General features: G+C 48.1%; 4 protein-coding genes across 5 annotated transcripts; 2 read left to right on the top strand and 2 right to left on the bottom strand.

Moving 5' to 3' along the window:
• The first annotated feature begins 3,821 nt into the window (after window positions 1-3,821).
• Window positions 3,822-6,080, top strand: LOC100824047 (acyl-acyl carrier protein thioesterase ATL3, chloroplastic). Its single transcript, XM_003581459.4, has 5 exons — window positions 3,822-4,074; window positions 4,749-4,849; window positions 5,035-5,144; window positions 5,261-5,356; window positions 5,664-6,080. The coding sequence occupies exons 1-5, from the start codon at window positions 3,875-3,877 to the stop codon at window positions 5,781-5,783; spliced, it is 627 nt and encodes a 208-aa protein (XP_003581507.1). The 5' UTR covers window positions 3,822-3,874; the 3' UTR covers window positions 5,784-6,080.
• An 891-nt stretch (window positions 6,081-6,971) lies between these two features.
• Window positions 6,972-8,925, top strand: LOC100838144 (acyl-acyl carrier protein thioesterase ATL3, chloroplastic). The gene is made up of 5 exons (XM_003580243.4): window positions 6,972-7,808; window positions 7,892-7,992; window positions 8,071-8,180; window positions 8,405-8,500; window positions 8,634-8,925. The coding sequence occupies exons 1-5, from the start codon at window positions 7,588-7,590 to the stop codon at window positions 8,745-8,747; spliced, it is 642 nt and encodes a 213-aa protein (XP_003580291.1). The 5' UTR covers window positions 6,972-7,587; the 3' UTR covers window positions 8,748-8,925.
• An 83-nt stretch (window positions 8,926-9,008) lies between these two features.
• On the bottom strand, window positions 9,009-10,374 carry LOC100837840 (protein TRIGALACTOSYLDIACYLGLYCEROL 1, chloroplastic). 2 transcript variants are annotated; one of them, XM_024455883.1, is made up of 2 exons: window positions 10,209-10,370; window positions 9,009-10,175 (listed from the first exon to the last, which is right to left on the bottom strand). In XM_024455883.1, exons 1-2 carry the CDS (start codon window positions 10,272-10,274, stop codon window positions 9,222-9,224), a joined length of 1,020 nt encoding a protein of 339 aa, XP_024311651.1. In that variant the 5' UTR covers window positions 10,275-10,370; the 3' UTR covers window positions 9,009-9,221. The 2 variants fall into 2 exon arrangements, with proteins under 2 accessions (XP_024311651.1, XP_024311650.1); XM_024455882.1 differs by having other exon boundaries at window positions 9,009-10,374.
• A 4,784-nt stretch (window positions 10,375-15,158) lies between these two features.
• LOC100837532 (zinc finger protein ZAT1) lies at window positions 15,159-16,506 on the bottom strand. Its single transcript, XM_003580241.4, has one exon. The coding sequence runs from the start codon at window positions 16,376-16,378 to the stop codon at window positions 15,434-15,436; it is 945 nt and encodes a 314-aa protein (XP_003580289.1). The 5' UTR covers window positions 16,379-16,506; the 3' UTR covers window positions 15,159-15,433.
• Between the last annotated feature and the right edge of the window lie 2,056 nt (window positions 16,507-18,562).

Here is an 18,562-nt window from a genome sequence, read left to right as displayed (position 1 = left end):
TAAATTTGTTGGGTTTTTTTTTTTGCTCCCACGGCTTCCTTTTGGTATTCCCAATCCCACCTGCTTGTCTTCTTGTCTGCTCTCGAGTTTGAGTTCTGGTCTTCTGGAGAGGTGTTGGCCGGAGAGGGCCGAGGGAAATCAGCTCAAGGAAGTCGTCGAGCTCGCACACGTGGCCGTCGGTGCCCGGCCGGAGCACCTGCAGCCGTGCCTTGAGCTCCTCCGCTTGTCCTTCATGGCGCCGCTCAGCTGGTCGCCGCACTTGCGCCCGGCGGCCGCCACCACGGCCCGCTCCACCTCCTCCGCGCGCACGCACACCGGAGCTCGTACATCCCTCGTCGGCCCCTACCTTCTCCTCCTATGACTTTCTCTTCTGTAGCATCACGATGGATGCCATGAACCCGCCGCCGCCGGCGTCTGTATCGGACAACACGCCGTCCTGCCAGCGAGGATGAGGAGGAGCAAGGATCTGGTGTTGTGGAGCCCTTAGAGGAGGCCACGGAAGCCGCTGAGCTTGGCGTCGGGGCGCGGAGCAGCAGGCGCTTGTCCAGCTGCAGCGAAAGCGAAGCGATTCGCGACCCGGACAACGCCCGATTCTCCTGCTCCTCCGCCAATGGCTTCCCTCCTCAACGCAGAGATCACCCTCATGACGATTTTTTGGGCGTGTTGCTGCGAGTTGGCCCTGGTTTTGGCGCTCTTGTGTTCTCCCGCAGGTTGTGACCCTTGTGATCGAAGGGAGGCTAGTAGTAGTGTATTTATGCATTTTTCTACTGTCAGAATCATGATTGATTTTTCTTGCAGATTTTACTGGAGAGCTTCTGCCTAGGTGATATGATGTTAATGCTTCCTATTTCTAATGCTTGGCTGATGCCTCTAATCTGTTGATCTTAGGGGTTGATTTTTGGGTGATTTTGGGTAGCAGGAGTGTAGTGTCAGGATATGGTTATATGCCTTGGCATGTCCACTCTGCGTTCATGTTTTGATTATGTTGATGTTGTAGCATTGTTGCTCGATATATATGCTTTTTTGTATGACGTGACAGTAATTTAACTTTGCTACTTACCGTAGTAAATCATTTTCATGGACAATATCAGTGTCAATTTTTAATGTCCATTGGTAACTATGAGTGTCTATTTATCTGAATACCTTTCTGTAAGAAAGCAACTTGTGTTTGATGCAATTTTGGGTTAAGGTTGTTTCTTAATCTTGCTACAGATGATGCGTTTAATGACTGATTTTTAATGCTTTTAAGTTGTTATCTGTAATTTTTTGTCATCTTAAACCCTCCTCCAGTGGTGTTTTGTTTTTTGCGATTGATTTCTTGCTTTGGCACCTGCATGGGGAGGTGAAGACAGCAGAGGCGAAAAGGGTTTGTATCTGCGCTCGCCACCGGTGAGGTCTGGTCGGCTCTCCGGTGAGTTGCTCATGAGTTTCTGTTATTCCCCTGTGAATTGGTTGTACTAACATTCTAACTAGAGTTGTCTTCGTCACAGATTTTGCTTTCCTCTTCGTGGCGGATTTGGTAAGGCGAAGGCAGTAGAGGTTCTGAGGCGTGTCGTTGGTTGCGCAGGCTGTTCACCATGCATCTTGAGTGCTTCGTTTGCTCTGTCCCCGGGCGAAATGGTAGATCTATGTTGAGTCCCGGGGATTACGTTTTGTGTTGTGTATCATTCGGCTTCAGTTCTGCGATTGCGACATAGCTTCCATAACTAATTGTTTTGGGGGCTCATTCCTTTGCCGCCGTGTGGGTGATTTTTTGCGGATTTGTGCGCATGATTTTGGACGTTTTGTGTTGTTGTTATGTGAGATTTTCTGAACACCTACTAACTATAGCAATTATTCCGAGTTCTATTCATAGTCACATTCAACTAGTGCTTTAGCTCTTGATTATGGACCTTCATATATGTAATTTGATTTTGCATTTTTTTTATCTTACATAAGTTTGTATTTAGCAAAGTTTTTTATTAATTGCACTCCCCCGGGCCAAGTTTTGCATTGTTCTATCTATGCAATCAGAATGTAGTCAAGTTGCAATTGCACTGCCTCCTCTACTTGTTTCAGTTATTTGTTAAACTTTTAAAAGTTTGACCAATTCTTATCACTTTTGTTTATAAAACTTGTGTTTGTGTTCTTGTCTACCTGATCATCTTGAGAATAATTGGTCTTCTGTAGATTTGAAATGCTACCAAAGCCCTGTAAGGCAGAAAGCTTGAGAATAATCAGTCTTCCAACATTGAATGATGTGTTTTGCCAGCTAGTTGTATCATGTGTATATATGGTTACTTTTTGTAGGGCCCATCTTATGAAAAACTTAGTAATGTGAAAGCAGTCAGCATCTAAACTCATCAAGTTTCATGTGATTATGAATGTTTTTTGCATTTTTTATCTTCCTGCCACTATATGTGATTTTAGATATGCCGTCCTTGATGCGTGTTGTTCCCGCTCATTGAGGTTAGTATTCAAGATTTCAAGCTCATCGTCAAGCTTTTTGCCTTACAATATTTGTTTCAATATTGTTGGTTTTTCAAGCCATTTTTATGATATTGATAAGTTATGGCTTTCAAATAGTTCTCTCGGACCCTTTCTTGCCGGTCAATCGCAGTTGTTTGAAATTCAAATTCATTTTTGAAATTGGGAAACAACAACCTGTCCCTTTTTTGATTTTAGTTTTTTTTTCTGGAATTCAAATAGTTTAGTTCGATCTAGTTTTGTGCAGTCAATTGCAATTGCAGCTTACCTTGAGCAGCTGGAATTGCACCCTTTCTTGCCAGCGGAGTTTCAGCTGTGAGTAGATGCAATTGCAACTTACATGACATTTTTTTTCAGTGAAATTTGGGCTGCAAGCAGATGCAGTTAGACCTTACCTGACAGTGCAATTTTGGCTGTAAGCAGTTGCAATTGCACAAATATCTAGATTTGATCTTATTTATTTTTATGTACCCATGTTATCTGCACATGGATGGAATCTTGTTCATCCAGCTTATTGATTTTTCTGAACTCAAATCAAGGTTTTAACTTAAGAGGGGCAAAGATTACCACGGGGAGGGACACCCTCTGATGCATGTGGCTGCCGGTCATTCAAGTTAGCATCCATGCTCTTCATCAATGTTGGTGGGTTTGATTTGGCCGATTAGTTGTAACCGCTGATTTATGAAATTTGTTTCGATTGCATAGGTTAACTATTTTGGGAACATTTTCGCATCATCTGTCTTAGTGCAATTGCTCTGGTAGGCAGCCGCAATTGCATCATTTTTTTCCAGTGCAATTCTTCTGGCTAAGAGCTGCAATTGCATGCATTTTCCAGTCCAATTTTTATGCTACAGTAGTTGCAATTGCATTCTTTTATTAATCAAATTCAAATTGAGTTTTTATGCCCAACAGCTGCAATCGCATGCTTTTAATTATCAAAAACAGTGCAATTTTTATGACTAGAAGCTGCAATTGCATGCTTTTAATCATCAAATTCAAAGTGAATTTTTTGAAAATTAATTCCAGGGGCAATTGTGCTTCTAGCAGGTTCAAAGTCAGATTTTTGTGTTGGGAAATACAATTTTTGTGCATTGGATCTTTGATTTGGGGGATTTAAAAAAATGTGACTGTTTGTTTTATTTAAATTAGTCGACTGGTTTTTTTCAAAACAGCATGCAATTGTTTTGGACTTGCAAAACAGACGCCTGGTTTGGAAGCCAAAACCAGGCGACTGGTTTGAAAAACAAAAACAGGCGGCTGATGCCAAGACAAACAACCCCTAAAAAAGCAAAAATGTTATTCTCAAAAAAAAAAGCAAAAAAGTTGGCAAAAGTACATAGGCCATGCTGGCACCCGGCCGCTTGGCCTGCGCCGCACCGGTCCACTCTGATTCGGTGATTCCGCCGCAATGTACCAGCAGATTTGCCGCTTCGTCCCCACCGCCCACTCGCAGCTCCCGCCGATCCACGCCGGAGTAGGAAGGAGCTGCTGGCCGGCCGGTCGATTTGCACCGCTGCGCCGTCAGGCGCTCGCCTCCGCCGCCACCCGACGCATATGCCGCCCCCTCGCCGTCTGCGCCCAGTCAGCTAGCCCCGAGACCGGTCTGAGGTTCGTCTCCTTTCTGCTTATTGGTTCATGGGATGAGGGGGGACCGGAATTGGGGGGCTGAATCGACCTTGGTCACGGACTTAGCCGAAGGGATGTAATCGTGGACACGCGGACGCAGCTTTTGCCTTTTGGTCCAGAGCCTCGTGTGTGCTTCCATGGAGAATCTGATGCTAACAGTGAAGTTAATCGGAGTAACCAATTTAGCTGATCTTGAAGTACAAACTCATGCTAATTCATGCCCTACCTAATTAATTTGAGCATGCTGCTGGCGTTTCATCTTTAACTGAAATCATGTCCTCGATGCTTCCTGGTGTGCACTATAATTTCAGTATCTCATTTTTTTTCCCTTCAACACACACTTCACGAATCAAAATGGCCGTCATTTTGTATTAGACGAAGATGCCAAGAAGGTGCAAAGCGCAACCAAAAACTGAGCGAAGCACAAGGGAAAAACAAAACAAAAACAAAAGCTGGAAGAAGGTCCTAACTAAACTAGCAAAACCGAAAAGAAAGAAACTAAAGTACAGCTAAGGCTCTGCAGCCTCTGGAGGGCGAGTATGAATTTTGGTACCTCTGTATGATATCCTCGAAACTATGCTTTGTTCATTTGATTGATCTTTGAATGCACATGAATGTGAGCGTATCACATTGTCTCTAGTCCTTGCGGTTTTCAGGGTGGATAAGTTTTTCGAAGTAGAGATGAAGGTGCGCGACTATGAACTCGACCAGTATGGAGTTGTCAACAATGCTATATATGCTAGCTACTGCCAACATGGTGAGTTCAGAACAAATTCCAATTGCATCTCTCATAGTAGTGTTATACTCTTGGTCCATGAGCATGATCCAGATAGCATCTTAAGACTTCATATACCATTAGGTAACATAGCGACATCTTCTGAACAGAACATGGATTTAAAAAATGAGGTCTCTCATTGGGTTCTGTGACTTCAAATTGAGTAGGCCGTCATGAACTACTTGAGAGCATAGGAATAAGTGCAGATGCAGTAGCGCGCAGTGGTGAGTCGCTGGCCCTCTCTGAGATGCACCTCAAGTACGTGGCGCCTTTGAGAGTAATGCCCTTCTTCCATTGTTGAAATTCAAGATATTATATGCAATACTGTGAGGTGCTATCATATGTTCTCAACGGATCTGATTTCACCTTTTCATTATTTTCTTGCCCTGTCAGAGTGGTGACAAGTTTGTCGTTAAGGTGAGGCTTGCAAGCATCAAAGGTGTAAGGATGATTTTCGAGCACTACATTGAGAAGCTGCCTAACCATGAGGTATGCAGAACAAAAGAGTTTTATATATTCAGAATAGAAAAACATGATAAAGTGCACATTTGCAATCCAAACACGGCAACAAGGCCATGTGCTGGAGGGCATTGTGTTAAGCATGGTACATTTTCTACAATTCGTACGATGTATTAACTATCAAGTACTCCCTCTGATCCATAAAAAGTGAAGTGGGCGACACTTTTATGGATCAGAGGGAGTAGTATAAATTACTCTTAGACATCTGTGCAACCATTCTTTACAGCAAAATTCTCATGTACATATCACGATTCTGCATTTCCATTTATCATGCCAGTTGATGGTGGAAGCAAAAGCAACAGCTGTTTGTCTCAACAAAGACTACCGGCCAACTCGTTTACCTCCAGAGTTCCTGTCCAAGCTACAGTTGTTTTCGTCCGAGGAAAGCAGTGTTTAGGCGGCTACGTCTTCTGGTTCGATTCTGACGCCATGTGAGAAGAGCTGTGTCCAATTCTCGTGTTGTCTCGGTAACACTCCTTCGAAATATCGGACTTGTAGCAACACTTGTAACCTGTGATTCTAGGTCCAAATTTTGTTGAGTGATACTACAATAAATGTACCTCTCACCCACAAGGAACTGTACTGTCGGCTGTAAAGAGAAAGCAGCTCCTACATCCCGACTCCGGGGCATGTGCTGGTGCTTCAGCTCAGTTCGTTTCATAATCTGCAACTCAGCCCGTATCTTTCAATCTGACCCAGAGGTGGTGCTGGTTTTCAAAACTGCAAAGGACGTCCGTTCTTCTGACCCACAGATGCGTGAAAATAAAATAAGCTAAAAAGGCAAGATTTTCTTCCGTCCTTTGGCCTAGCGGATGTAACTTATGTGTTGTGCTCGTTGTATGGCTTCGTGCACATGTGTTTCAGTTCATTTGCCAAACTTATGAGTGGAGCTAAAAGAAGCTTAAAAAGTCAAGATTTTCTTCCGTCCTTTGGCCTAGCGGATGAAAATTATGTGATGTACGGCTTCGCGCACATGTGTTCCAGTTCATTTGCCAAACTTTGTACCAAAAAAGTACGGAATATATTGCACCTAAATAGACTAAATAATTAAGGGGTGCAGACATCTCGTGTACGACGAGAATCTCACACAAACAATTGAGCCACTTCCGATGAAAATCACAGGAAAATCACGTGGGAAGTGACTGGGTTTGCAATGTACCAAACTATCAATAGATACATCACAGTAAAATCACCTGGTAAGTGAGTGCATTTGCAACGAATTTCCATGTGTACATCACAGGAAAGTCATCTTAATTTTGTAGTCTTGAACCCTGAATTGCATCATTTGAACAAGCGAAACGCATTTAACATGCCATGGGATATGATGTGCGGATACACCGGATAGCATCTTTCTCACAGAAAAATATATATACTCTCTCCGTCCCAAAATAAGTAACGTGAATTTGTATGCGTCACTTATTTTGGGACGGAGAGAGTATATAAGATGTCATCTCGCAAAAAGAGAATATGGAAAATATACTTTCAGTTGAACCCAGATGATAGCATGATCCCTTAACAGCAGCATCTTTGTTGCACGTATGGCTGGATCAAAAAACAAGCAACAGCAAGGTATGGCCTCTGGAACACGTATATTATGGCCTCTGGAACACGTATATAGCAAGAAGATAACATAAAGAACATGAAGCAAAGGCCTTTTAACACGCATATGGCTAGAGGAGAACACAAGTATACAGTAACAAAGAGTAAAATGCATTGCTTGTTCAGGCAGAGGAAATGCGTTCTGCTGGGAAATAATACCAACAGCTGCAACAAACAACAGAGTTCCCTCATGAATTTGGCAAGCCTTGTCATGCCTTTCTGGAACTAATCTGCCAATTTGTAGCTGACCCACACGCTTGATCACCCAATTTGGAAGTTAAGGATATGTGGGCCAAAAAGTATCTTCAGCATGCTCGTTTAGAAATTTAGACGTGTACACTCACAGATCCGTGCCTTCTTGGATCTAAATCATGATCTGCCGTGCATGATTGACTTATGCTTAACAGCTCAAATAACAAATCCAGAAGTTAATGCTCTTTGCGGACCAGATAATATCTTCAGCACCGGTCCAGAAATTTAGCGTGTACACTCCATACATCAGATTGGAATTCTACGTAGAATGTTGGAGAATCAGGTGCCGTCTAAAATCAGGATCACTATAAGTAGCATTGCCACCGGTATTGACAGAGTCTGTATCCACAATGCAGCAAATAGGTGCCCCTGTTCCTCTTGCCAACCACCAGTTCCTTCAGCATCCATGCCGGATATGCACTGCCGGTGCAGGGAGATCCAATTCCGGCCACCTTCTGATGTCCCTCCACAAGGCATATCTCCACCGCCACCAGTTTAGGGTTGCTCCTCGAACATCCAGCACTCTTCAAGCTGTCACTACATCAACCGTGGACCAGAATTCCAATATAAGGTTCTTAGATATCATCTCTCTTGTGCTATTTTTATGTAACACGGATATTATATTAGTATATTTGCTAACAAGGGCAATATTAGGAAGGACAAGTATTTCAAGGTTGAGATGGAAGTACACGAGACTGAACTTGACCAATATGGTGTTGTCAACAACGTTATCTACACTAGTTACATTCAAAATGGTCAGCTCCAGCCAATTTTAAAGGAGTGTTGAAGGTTATTCCGAATTCACATGATTTATACGCTTTATGTTGTATCAGGTCGTGACAAGTTACTTGAAAGCCTTGGTATTAGTGTAGACTCGATAATATCCAAAGGAGATGCGCTGGCTCTTTCAGAGTTGCGTCTCAAGTACTTCGCACCTTTAAAGGTACGTTTCGTTACCAGAAGAACTACACATAACATAGAAAACTAAGGACCTATGATACTGGAGTACAAAGATCCAGTTTATCAATTTAGAGAAAGATGCCGATCATACCATAGGCACCATAATTTTAGTTTACCAACATTTACAATTTCTGAAGTCAGATTCATATTTTTTAGATATACCATGTCATACCAGAAAAACTCATAAAGTTTATCTAGCATTGCCAGAATGGTGACAGGTTTGTTGTCAAGACAAAGCTCATGGAAATCAAAGGTGTGAGGATTATATTTGAGCACATAATTGAGACACTGGCAGATCACAAGGTATGCATTCACTATCAATCTTGGGAGCACACAATGTGTTCCAAACATAAGCTAGTCAAATTCGTGGTCTATCATTAACTACTGATCTTGCTGAGCATCCTCGTGTGTCTCACACATTTTATACTCCTTTCAGCTTGTATTGGAAGCTAAAGGAACCGCTGTTTGCCTCAACAAAGATTATCGTCCAACTCGTGTATTTCCAGACATGTCAACAAAACTACTGCAATACTTCTCATCTGATGACTAAATGCTTACAAAGGAAGAGTATCAAGACTATTCTTACTCGGACTTAATAGTTGTACATATGTGCTCTCCTGGGGTATGAAGCTGCAATTAATCAATATATCTCGAGATACCATATCACCAAAAGTATATATGTATTTTACAGTGCTGCTTGAGCTGGTTATAAAATGATTTACATCTTTTGTGGCACTTGTGACTTAGACAGAAGTAGTTTCACCGTTTAATTTCTTTTTGCGGCAAGGTTATACACAAATGACAAATCATATGCAAATAATTGAGCAACATTTTGCACAACATACATTAAAAAATGATAGGTTACTTCCGATTAACATCACAAGAACAAATAATTAATTTCACCTGGAGTGTGGCCGATGTTGCAATGATGCCCCCCTTTTGAGTCCACTAGACCACTTCTGTCAATGTACACTACTAAACTATGCTGATACGAAGCAAAATCGACCTCTGACGTGGTCATGCGTTAACCCATCGCATGCTTGAGTGAATCACCAGCCCCCTGGAAGAACAGGCATGAAAGAGCGAAGTCTGCAATGAAAATCCCCACTAAAGAAATGACCACAGCAGACGTCGTGGACTCGCCGACGCCCTTGGCTCCCCCATGGGTCGTCACTCCCCATGCACAGCTCACCACCGCAATAATAGCGCCGAACACCTGAGATTTTATCAACGAGCTGATCAAGTCCCACGGCCGCAGTGCCCTGCGCGCTGATTCCAGAATGATGCTGGTGCTTACACCAAAGATGGCGTCAGCCAAGAATGCTGAGGAAGCTAGCCCAAGGGCGAAGCTGATGAGGGTTAGGACAGGGAGCGCAAGAACGCAGGCGAGGACGCGAGGGACCACGAGGTAATCGATGGGCTGTGCACCCAGGACGCGAAGGGTGTCGGTCTGCTCGGACACCTGCATGGTGCCGAGCTCAGCAGCGAAGGCCGAACCGACCCGGCCGGCAGCGACCACGGCCGTGACAACCGGGGTAAGCTCGCGAGCAAGCGCGAGGGCAAGGACGCCGCCAACGGAGCGGTGGAGACCAAGGCGGGTAAACTCGCGCACAAACTGGATTGTGAAGGCCATCCCGACAAATGCGGCGGTGAGGAGCGAGACCCCCGCGCTGCCGGGGCCCACCCGGCGGAGCTGCGCGAGGAGGTTGCGGCGGTGGATGCGTCCCGTGAGGACGCGGTGGAAGACCTGGCCTGCGAGGAGCAGCGCCGAGAGGCCCCGCCAGATCGGGCGCGGTGGGGACCAGTTGGGGAAGAGAGGAGGCGGGGGCGTGGCGGACGGAGGCGGAGGTGACGGCGAGGGTGCGGAATTGCTGCTGGCAGTGTCGGGGGGCGTGAGGGAGAGGCGGGGCACGGGCAGGCGGCGGCGGCGTGACGAGTGGAGGCGGAGGAGCTTGGATTTGGGGCTGGAAAGGTGGAGAAGAGGGTTCGTCGTGGCGGAAGTGTGGCGGAGGAGAGGGTTCGTCGTGGCGGAGGTGGAGCGCAGGAGGAAGGCGGCCCCGGCGGCGGTGGACGACATGGTGCCGGTGGTGGCCGGAGATCGGGACGTTGGTGCTCGGCGACAGTGGGTGGTGGGCGAAGCGATGGGGAATGGCCGATCCGCCGATGGCGTAGTAGTAGGACGACGGAGTCTCCGGTGGGCTTTGTGCCACGACAAAACCGCTCCTGGGCTAGACTAAACTGGACCACTCTTTTGGGAAGCTGCTGATGTTGGGCTTTCTGGGGTCGCAGAGGAGTGGACTATTGGGCTGCTATTGGTTAGTTTTCCTCGGTTTCCACCAGGCCTTCCCACGAGAAAAAAAACTATCACTAAAAAAAATTAGGATCCTATCAAAAAAAAGGAAAAAAAAACTAGGCCTTACGCATCGAGAAAAAAAAATACAAACTCCAATATAAATCAATCAAAAAAATTATTGTGAATAGTGATCCGAGCTAGCACTATCCATATCAGCATTTTTATTTTTGACTCTTGAAGTTTAACCAAATTTGAGTGCGAACATTTTCTAGAATACTTTTTTTTTTCTAGAATACGAGTGCGAACATTTTCGTGGTGTAGTCCGTACATCTAATCGCAGCATTGAGGAAAAAAAAAACAGAAATTTTATTAGCAAACTGAGCAATGGTAGCACAATAGTACTTTCTCAGGGACTGGGCACTTTGCACGGCCAAACTCGTACGCTTGGTCCAATCATGACCGAATATCGACCATAAAACTTTGTTGTCTCCCGGTCAAAAGCGGCACCACCGGGTACCGGCCGGACGTGACGAGCCAGCAAACAAACCAGCGCGTACCCTGTACTGCGGAAGTGCAGACCTCTCCTGCCTATTATACGATCGGCGCGGCCCCGCTCCGCGTTTCCGCATACGGATGATCCTGCAAATGGCGCCTTAACTGCGTACACAAACCGCGCACCCGATCGTCATCGAGAAAAAGGCTCAGAGGTCGCATAGTCACATGGGCTCACAGCACACGCGTAAACAGAAAACGCTTCTACTGATCCGTATTTCATTTGCCTAACCCGTCTCGTGAGCAGGGCCACCTTGCTAGCTGCTGGCACTTACAAATGCATCGGACGTACGTATGCTAGCATTTCCGGTATGTTTTCTGTATATCCTCTTGGCCGGCCAATTTCCAGAGAGATAATAGTACTTGTCGCAGAACGTGCACTCCGTCGCGAAGATTTCCACGGACTTCTCCGCTGGCCATGTACGCTTCTTGGCTTCTTCTCCCTGCTGGTTAAAGAGTAGAGCTAGAGTAGCACTGTTCGTCGATCTCCTTTTTTGTCCTTCAGGAGTTCAGGTCCTGTACTACGGTAAAGATGGGGAAGAAAACCAAAGCCCTTGCCTCACACGAACAACGCCGCGGCGCACTGTGCAGCACGCACGAAGAAGGGAGCTAGCGGCAACTGAAGAGTAAAATGCACCGTTGGTCATTGAACTTGAGTTGTCCGTGAAAAGAAGTCCTTATACTCTGAAAACGTTCGTTTGGGTCATCGAACTAAAAAATACGATGCGATACGATCCTATACGGTCAAGAGATACGTATTTCGTTGACGTGGCAGTTGTCTGACAAACATGGCCCACAAACAGAGAGGTATTCGGTGATGATATTTTTATAGGAACCCCCTGCATTTACTCTCCTACTGCTCAATGCTGCTCGTAGGCATAGCACCAACGAGAAATACGCCAGGGAGCGACCGGCCACAGAGACAGTCAGACGGCGTTTGGCGGAGCCGCACGGAGACGTTCCCTCCGCCACTGCCTCCCTTTGGTCCCGTCGCCGGAGTCTGCACAGCTTCCTCCCAAGAGCGCCACAACCAGCAACGGCGGAGGCTGAAGAATTGTGGACCACGAGCGGTTCGCCGTCATGGTAGCCAATCAGCGTTGCGCTGGCGCGAACAGCGGGCGCGGCCATCTCCTCCACCTGCAAGCCGCGGCCGTTGGCGGCGCTGCAGCGCCAACGGGAGCACGAAATAGACCTGCCACTACCAAGGCAGCAAGCCTGCAGCTCCTGTTGGGCCTGTCGGCGCTTGACCGCTTGGCTGCCCCCAGGGAACTACTGCAGCTCGTAGTTCGTCAATTGCCGCCGCAGCCACCAGCCCCTATCTGCCAACAATTTTCCTCCTCGTCGCACAGGGGCTCTGCCATCTGGACGGGCGGGTTCTTCTCCGCGCGTCAGCCTACGGCGACGAGCATCCCCAGATGATGACAGTGAGGGTGAGTTCGGCTGGCGCCACCATCGACCCCGCCCGCCATCCCAGCGTGGGCCGCTTCCTGAAGCTCACTCGTGCGCCGCCTGTTGCTCCACCTTCGTCGGCGTGGACTGATCTTGGCTTCTGCCGGCGGACGTCGGGCTCTGCTGCTATGCTGTTGGGTCTTGGCTTTTGTTTCCGCCATCGTATTCGACTCGAGGAGAAATGTCACCATAATATGATGAAGGTACTTGTCTTCGTCCTATTCGTCTCAGGCATCGGTGGCGGTCATGAATTGGACAGGAGGTTGCGGGTGTTGGTGATTGACGGGGATGGGGATGGGGTCCTGGCCTCCTGGGGATGTGTTGGAGACTTGGAGTGAAGGGAGAGGGAGATGCGGGAGATCATTGCAATTTCCCATGGTTCAGAGATGTGTCAGAAAGTGGGCCCTGTAGTTCACATACATGACACATCATCAGAATACGTACGTCTTTATCATATAGGATCGTATTGCACCGTATTTTAAAGTTCGATGATCTAAAAGAACGTTTTGAGAGTACAATGACTTAGATTGAAACAGTCAATACAAGTTCAATGACCACCCGTGCATTTTACTCGAAATTGAAGTGCAGACGTGTGGTGGTTAAGCCACGCGCCGTTCAGGGGCCGGAAAGGTTCTGATCATAGCCGTACTGGTACTGTAGTAGTACTATCTACTCTACTGGCAAGCTAGCCGTAGCTGGGTATCCGCCATTCAGCATACTGTACGGCTACGCGGAGGAGACGAGGCGATCAACTCTCGGCGGTCAGTTGCATTCTGCTGCCCCCGTTTACCGCTGCCCACATTACTTGCCGCTCGTTGCGAGGAACATTCACCCGCAGTTGCATCGGCATCAGGTTGTACTACTAGCTGTCGACGAGCCTTCACCTTTCATGAACAACTCGATCGGTGTACCTTACGCTGGGCTTGGGCGTGCACCGTGTTCCCGACACGGGGTTCTTTGCCCTTTCTCATAAGAACAACCTATCTGTTTAAATTCGTGTGAAGCAACATCAAACACGAACATGATCTACTCAAGTGCCGTAGCTTTTGTGGCTTTGTGCTGAAGATTAAAAAAACGCAGGGGTTGTTCATGCTGGTAGCAGCACTGTAGCTGCAGGAGCAGTGCTAGCCATGGCCTTTGTAGCAGTGTCAGGACTGGTCCAAGGCTACGAATTCTCATTTCCTGGGACGGCTACGGCGTGACCCTTGGTGCAAGTATACCGGAGTCCTCCACTCACGGAAGTCTTGCACGCAGTGACCACGACGCCAAGGGAAAAAAGTTAAATCCAGTCAAATACTGTTGTGCTCCATTTGTTTCGTAGCAGTAGCGAACATACTTTTCGGGTATCCTTTCCTCCAGCGCTGTTGAAGCGTTCTACGTGCTAGCTGCACTAAGACATTGCCATGCCACGGCTTTGCCTCGATAAACACTTATGGCTAGCGGGACAAGAGGATGCATCCTCAATCGTAGCCGTCCAACCATGATCCGATGGGCCGTCACGTGTCGCCACGTGAGTCAGCCCCCGCCTCGCCCGACCGACCCCACGCGAAGCGGCTCCTCACGCTAAGAGCACACGCAGCCGGCGGGCGCAAGGAAGGGGACCCACAAGTCATACCCGGTTCCCTTCTGCTGCTCCGTGTGGACCAAGCAATTAGCCCGCGGGATCCGCCTCGGTTTGCGCGCCCCACAGTTTCTTTTGGACAGTACAGGCGGTACTTAACCGTGCGTTAATGTTCGTGCTAATTCCAGCACAAGTCAATAACGCCCACGCCACCGAAGTTAGTGGCCACTGACCAAGCCGATGCAATCCCAGCAAATTAAGGAAAGGGGGACGAGAGGGACGGGCGCCACGTGGGCGGGAGCCGTGGGCCATGCCATAACTACCTACCTCCAAACGTGGAGAGCAGCTCCTGCAAAACCGATCTCAGCAGTTTTACTCGGCCGCAGAAACCTCCCAACTGTTCATAGAGATCCAAGTCCCAACCCACCCAACAAATCCAGCTTTTCCGAAATAAAAAAAGAATCCAACAAATCTTGTACTGCGCAGGTACAGCAATCTCCGTGGCTGTAATGCATGTATCGTGTTTAAAAAACAGCATTCTTCTTTAGGAGTATTAGCTGCTGCAATGGGCAATCTGCTGTTAGTGAGTATTCAATGAATGCATTTGTTTCATGCCAGGACAGTGAGGCCCCACGGCACAGTGAGTGAAGGGAATGTGGTAGGAAACGCACAGTGGGCTAGGCGAACAAGTACAACGTCCCTTTTTCTGCTCCCAGCAACAGGAGAAGGTTGTGCGGGCGGCGCCAGGCAGGTGGTGGTGGGGAGGAGCAGAAGTGCAGAGGAAAGAAAGGAAGCAAGGAGGGGGCAAGCAAAGGAAAGCAACAGGGGTCTTGTAGCTCAGCTGCATGTGGATGTAACTATGGACGCTTTGGCCGATCCTGCATTGCATTGGCATTGCCATTTTGTTGCTTATGGTTTTACTGCTACTGCGTAATGGCTCATGCATTGGTCGCTTGGTAAAGTCCCCGTGCCATGGACAGTTGGAACAAGAACAGCTGGAGACTGCAAGAGAAAGCAACGGTTTAGCTAAATTTTGCTATTCCATTTCTTCTCCCTGCGGGATACTTCTTGCTACACTACGAAGATCAACAAAACGATAGCTGGCTCTGTTTGCTGCTCAAATCTACTCATTCCATAGCTCGAAACAAACAAAAGGACAGACCAGAATTGAGGGGGGAACTACAACAAACAATTTTGTAGCTCGATCGACGCAACAAAATATAAAACGGAACTACCCAAGCAAAGATGTCTCTTTTTTTAATACTTTTCTTTACCTTTTTGGCTTCCAGGCCAAGCAGCAGCTCGCTAGTCCAGAGCCTGAATCACCTCCACTGGAATCAACCGAAAGCAGCCCCGATTGCTTGCTCTGCTTGCTTTCAGTTCAGGAACCTGGCCTTGACGAGAGGAAGGGATCTGACACAGCAGAGAGCTCCACCACGTCGTCGAAGGGCGCCGGGAGGTTGAGATCAATGAGGCCGAGGCTCTTGATCGCGACCGCAGGATCAGCGTCCGATGCGGCCGCGGCAGCGCCTGAGCAGAGCTGGGACCGCTTGTGCCCGCCGAGAGCTTTCCCGGACGCGAACATGCGGAAGCAGTAGGGGCACTCGTGCGGATGCGGCTGCGGCTTCGAGCCTCCCTCCCCGCCGTCGCATTCCGGCAATGGCTGCAGATGAGCAGCAGGACGAGGAGGAAGCGGCTTAAGCGGAGGCGCGCAGCAGCCGCCCCTGCCGCCGCGGACGCGGCTGGCGCGGTGGCCGCCGAGGGCCTGGTACGATCGGAACACCTTCTTGCACGCAGGGCACTGGAACCGCGTCCGCTTCTGCGCGGCCGCGGCATGATGACGGGGCGCTTCCCCGCCGCCGTCGCTCCCAGAGTCGGAGTCGGCGAGGTAGGACGATGCCCACGGCGCCTCCGTTGCTGGCCATGAGTCGCGGGAGAGCATCACGAGGGACATCGCGACGTCCTCCTCCGGCGTGGCGGCGTCGGACAGCGAGCTCAGCGGCTCGGTGTCAGCTGATCCGGCATGCGCGGCGCGCTTGGCGTCCGGCGTGGGGTACTCCGCCTCGCTCTCCCGATCCGAGAAGTCGGACTCGGCGAGGCGGACCCTGCGCTTGGGCTTCTCCCGGAGCACGTACCCCTGGTTTATGGCCTTTTTGGCTTCCGCGGCGGCGGCGTCGTCTCCGGCCGCGAAGGACGTGGACGCTGAGGACGCCGATGAGATCTGCGACCTTGCGGCTGCTGCGACGGAGTGGGAGCGCATGTGGCCGGCGAGGGCGCGGGGGCTCGCGAAGCGGCGTGAGCAGAGCTTGCATGTGTTCTTGGCCATGGCGAGAGCTTGGAGAAGCTTGACGCACGCGAAATAGTGAGAGCTCGAGATACAAAGCTGTTTGGAGGAAACAGAGTGTGGGAGAGACGAGGGCGAGGAGGCTATAGGAGCTGCGCTGCTTCCGTGGGGCTCTGCGGGGGCGTTGGAATATAGCGGAACTGCCAAGCTTTCACCATTTGTTCGGTTTTCTTCCTTTTGCCCCCCTGATTTGTGGATGGCTCCTTGTATTCTTGACTTATCACGCCAGCACTGCTGCTATTTGGAGTAGAACCGTATTGTCGAGATATCGTCTGGAATTAATGGTATCATTGTATTACGAGTACGAAGGAAATGTACTACTCCTCTTCTATAATGTTTTGCTATCCTCCATCCATGCATGTGGTCCACTGCCCATTCTTTAGTTAGCATAATTTCATTGTGCGTAAGTTACCTAATCGGTCAAAGAAAAAGTATTTATTAGCTACCATACAGGGATGATTTCGCAATACTACTACTCTGCTTCATAAATTTCTTGTGAGGTTTGTTCCTACTGCCAATGCGAGAATCTGAACATTATTGCCCCACTTTGGAATCTGTCTATTAGCACATTGCTGTCAATTCTTCGATTTCCCGAGCTTGCTCGATATAACTAAAGCTTTCTTTATAAAACCGCCAACTCAATCATCCGGATCAAGAGACGCGATACCTTTCCTCTTCCTTGCTTCCATCCACCTTGCTGCCGTGCAGGCGTTCAGTGAGTTGAGTAGGGTAGATAAAGAGCTCAGGATGGGATGGGGACAAAGAGTAGGTGACAAGAAGGGTTTTTGAGTACCGACCGGGCCGGGGAGAAGGAAAACAAAGTGCGCGAATGCAAGGTGGAGTGCGCCTTGGGCAATTAGAAGCAAGTGGAAAATTAATCAGCCGTACGTGGGGATCTAAATCGGATGCTAATGGCATGCAAGAGTCACTTACACTGCACCACTGTTCTTACACCTTTCCCATTAGATCATGACGATCCTGGCCGGAGGAGGTGGCGATGGGAGCCAAACATCTCGATGCTGTTTTCTCGACGGTCAGCAGCACGTACAAACCTCGGCTTGAAACCATGCCATGTCCATCAAAATCCTTTTCTTTTTGACATCATGTCCATCCAAATCAATCTCCCGGCCGGTAACTTCTTCCCTCCTCGTATGAGCATCGCATCATCGAATCTCTCGTCCATTTACACAGCTGCGCTACTTTCTTCTCGTAAAATTCAGGAGCCGAGCAGAGCATCTGTGCGCGGCGCGAGACGTGGAACGGAAACGCCTTTCCAACCAACCGCTTTGGAGATTTCTCTGGCTATTACGGATCGCCCACGCTAGGTGCGCGCCGATTTAGCACACGATGATTACCCCACTAAACACCTATGCCTATCTATCTCCAAGCAAAGTTATGCTTACGATCTATAGTAGTATCCGCCAGTATTGCTGATCAAGTTGTTGTTGCTTTGCTATAGCTATCATGTCATGTTGCCCCTGGTACTTGCATGGAATGGATGTGGCTGCGCGTGGATTTGTATATTAGTTGATCCGGCAGGCCATTTACTTCGTACAAGTAGGACCAGTGCTACAAGTCAAGGAGGCGGCTCTGCTGGCTGGCTGCGAAAGTTCGAAATATGGAGGCAGCTGGGCAAGTGAGATCATAGGCCAGCAGCAGGCAGTGTGTTGTTTTCTTCCCTCGCCTTTGCTTACTCTACTGGAGTTTTTCTTTTCCACAGCCACTTTTTTTTTGTTCTGTCATTTTCCTTGTGTCTTTGCTCTTCTCTTGTTCTTTTGAAAGATGTCTTTGGTCTTCTCCGGATACCTATATATAACCCTTCGAGAGTTTTCACGAAAATCATCGATTTGACATAGTAGTAATATCCACAGCGATGCCTAAGGAAATTAGGGAGCCTCAGCAAGATATCTAAATAGGCCTCATGCCAATTCATCATATAAAAGTTGCACTGAATAGTGTCTTAGTAACAAAGCTAGAAAAGAGACATTGTTATAATTTGTTGTAGTAAAATAAAAAATTTATTTGGACCGGGTCGTAAATTCTACGTGGCGACGACTAGGTTAACTTTTCTCAGCACAAGTCAAGGCGCCAACGTGGCGTGGTCAATCCTACGTGGCAACAGAAGACAAGTCAACAAATCAAACCTTTCATGCTTTGGTCAAAGGG

Source organism: Brachypodium distachyon, chromosome 5 (assembly GCF_000005505.3).
Source record: "Brachypodium distachyon strain Bd21 chromosome 5, Brachypodium_distachyon_v3.0, whole genome shotgun sequence".
In the NCBI taxonomy this organism is placed as follows: domain Eukaryota; kingdom Viridiplantae; phylum Streptophyta; class Magnoliopsida; order Poales; family Poaceae; genus Brachypodium; species Brachypodium distachyon.
Note: the sequence above shows the minus strand (reverse complement) of the source record. Positions and strands in the feature narration are given on the sequence as shown.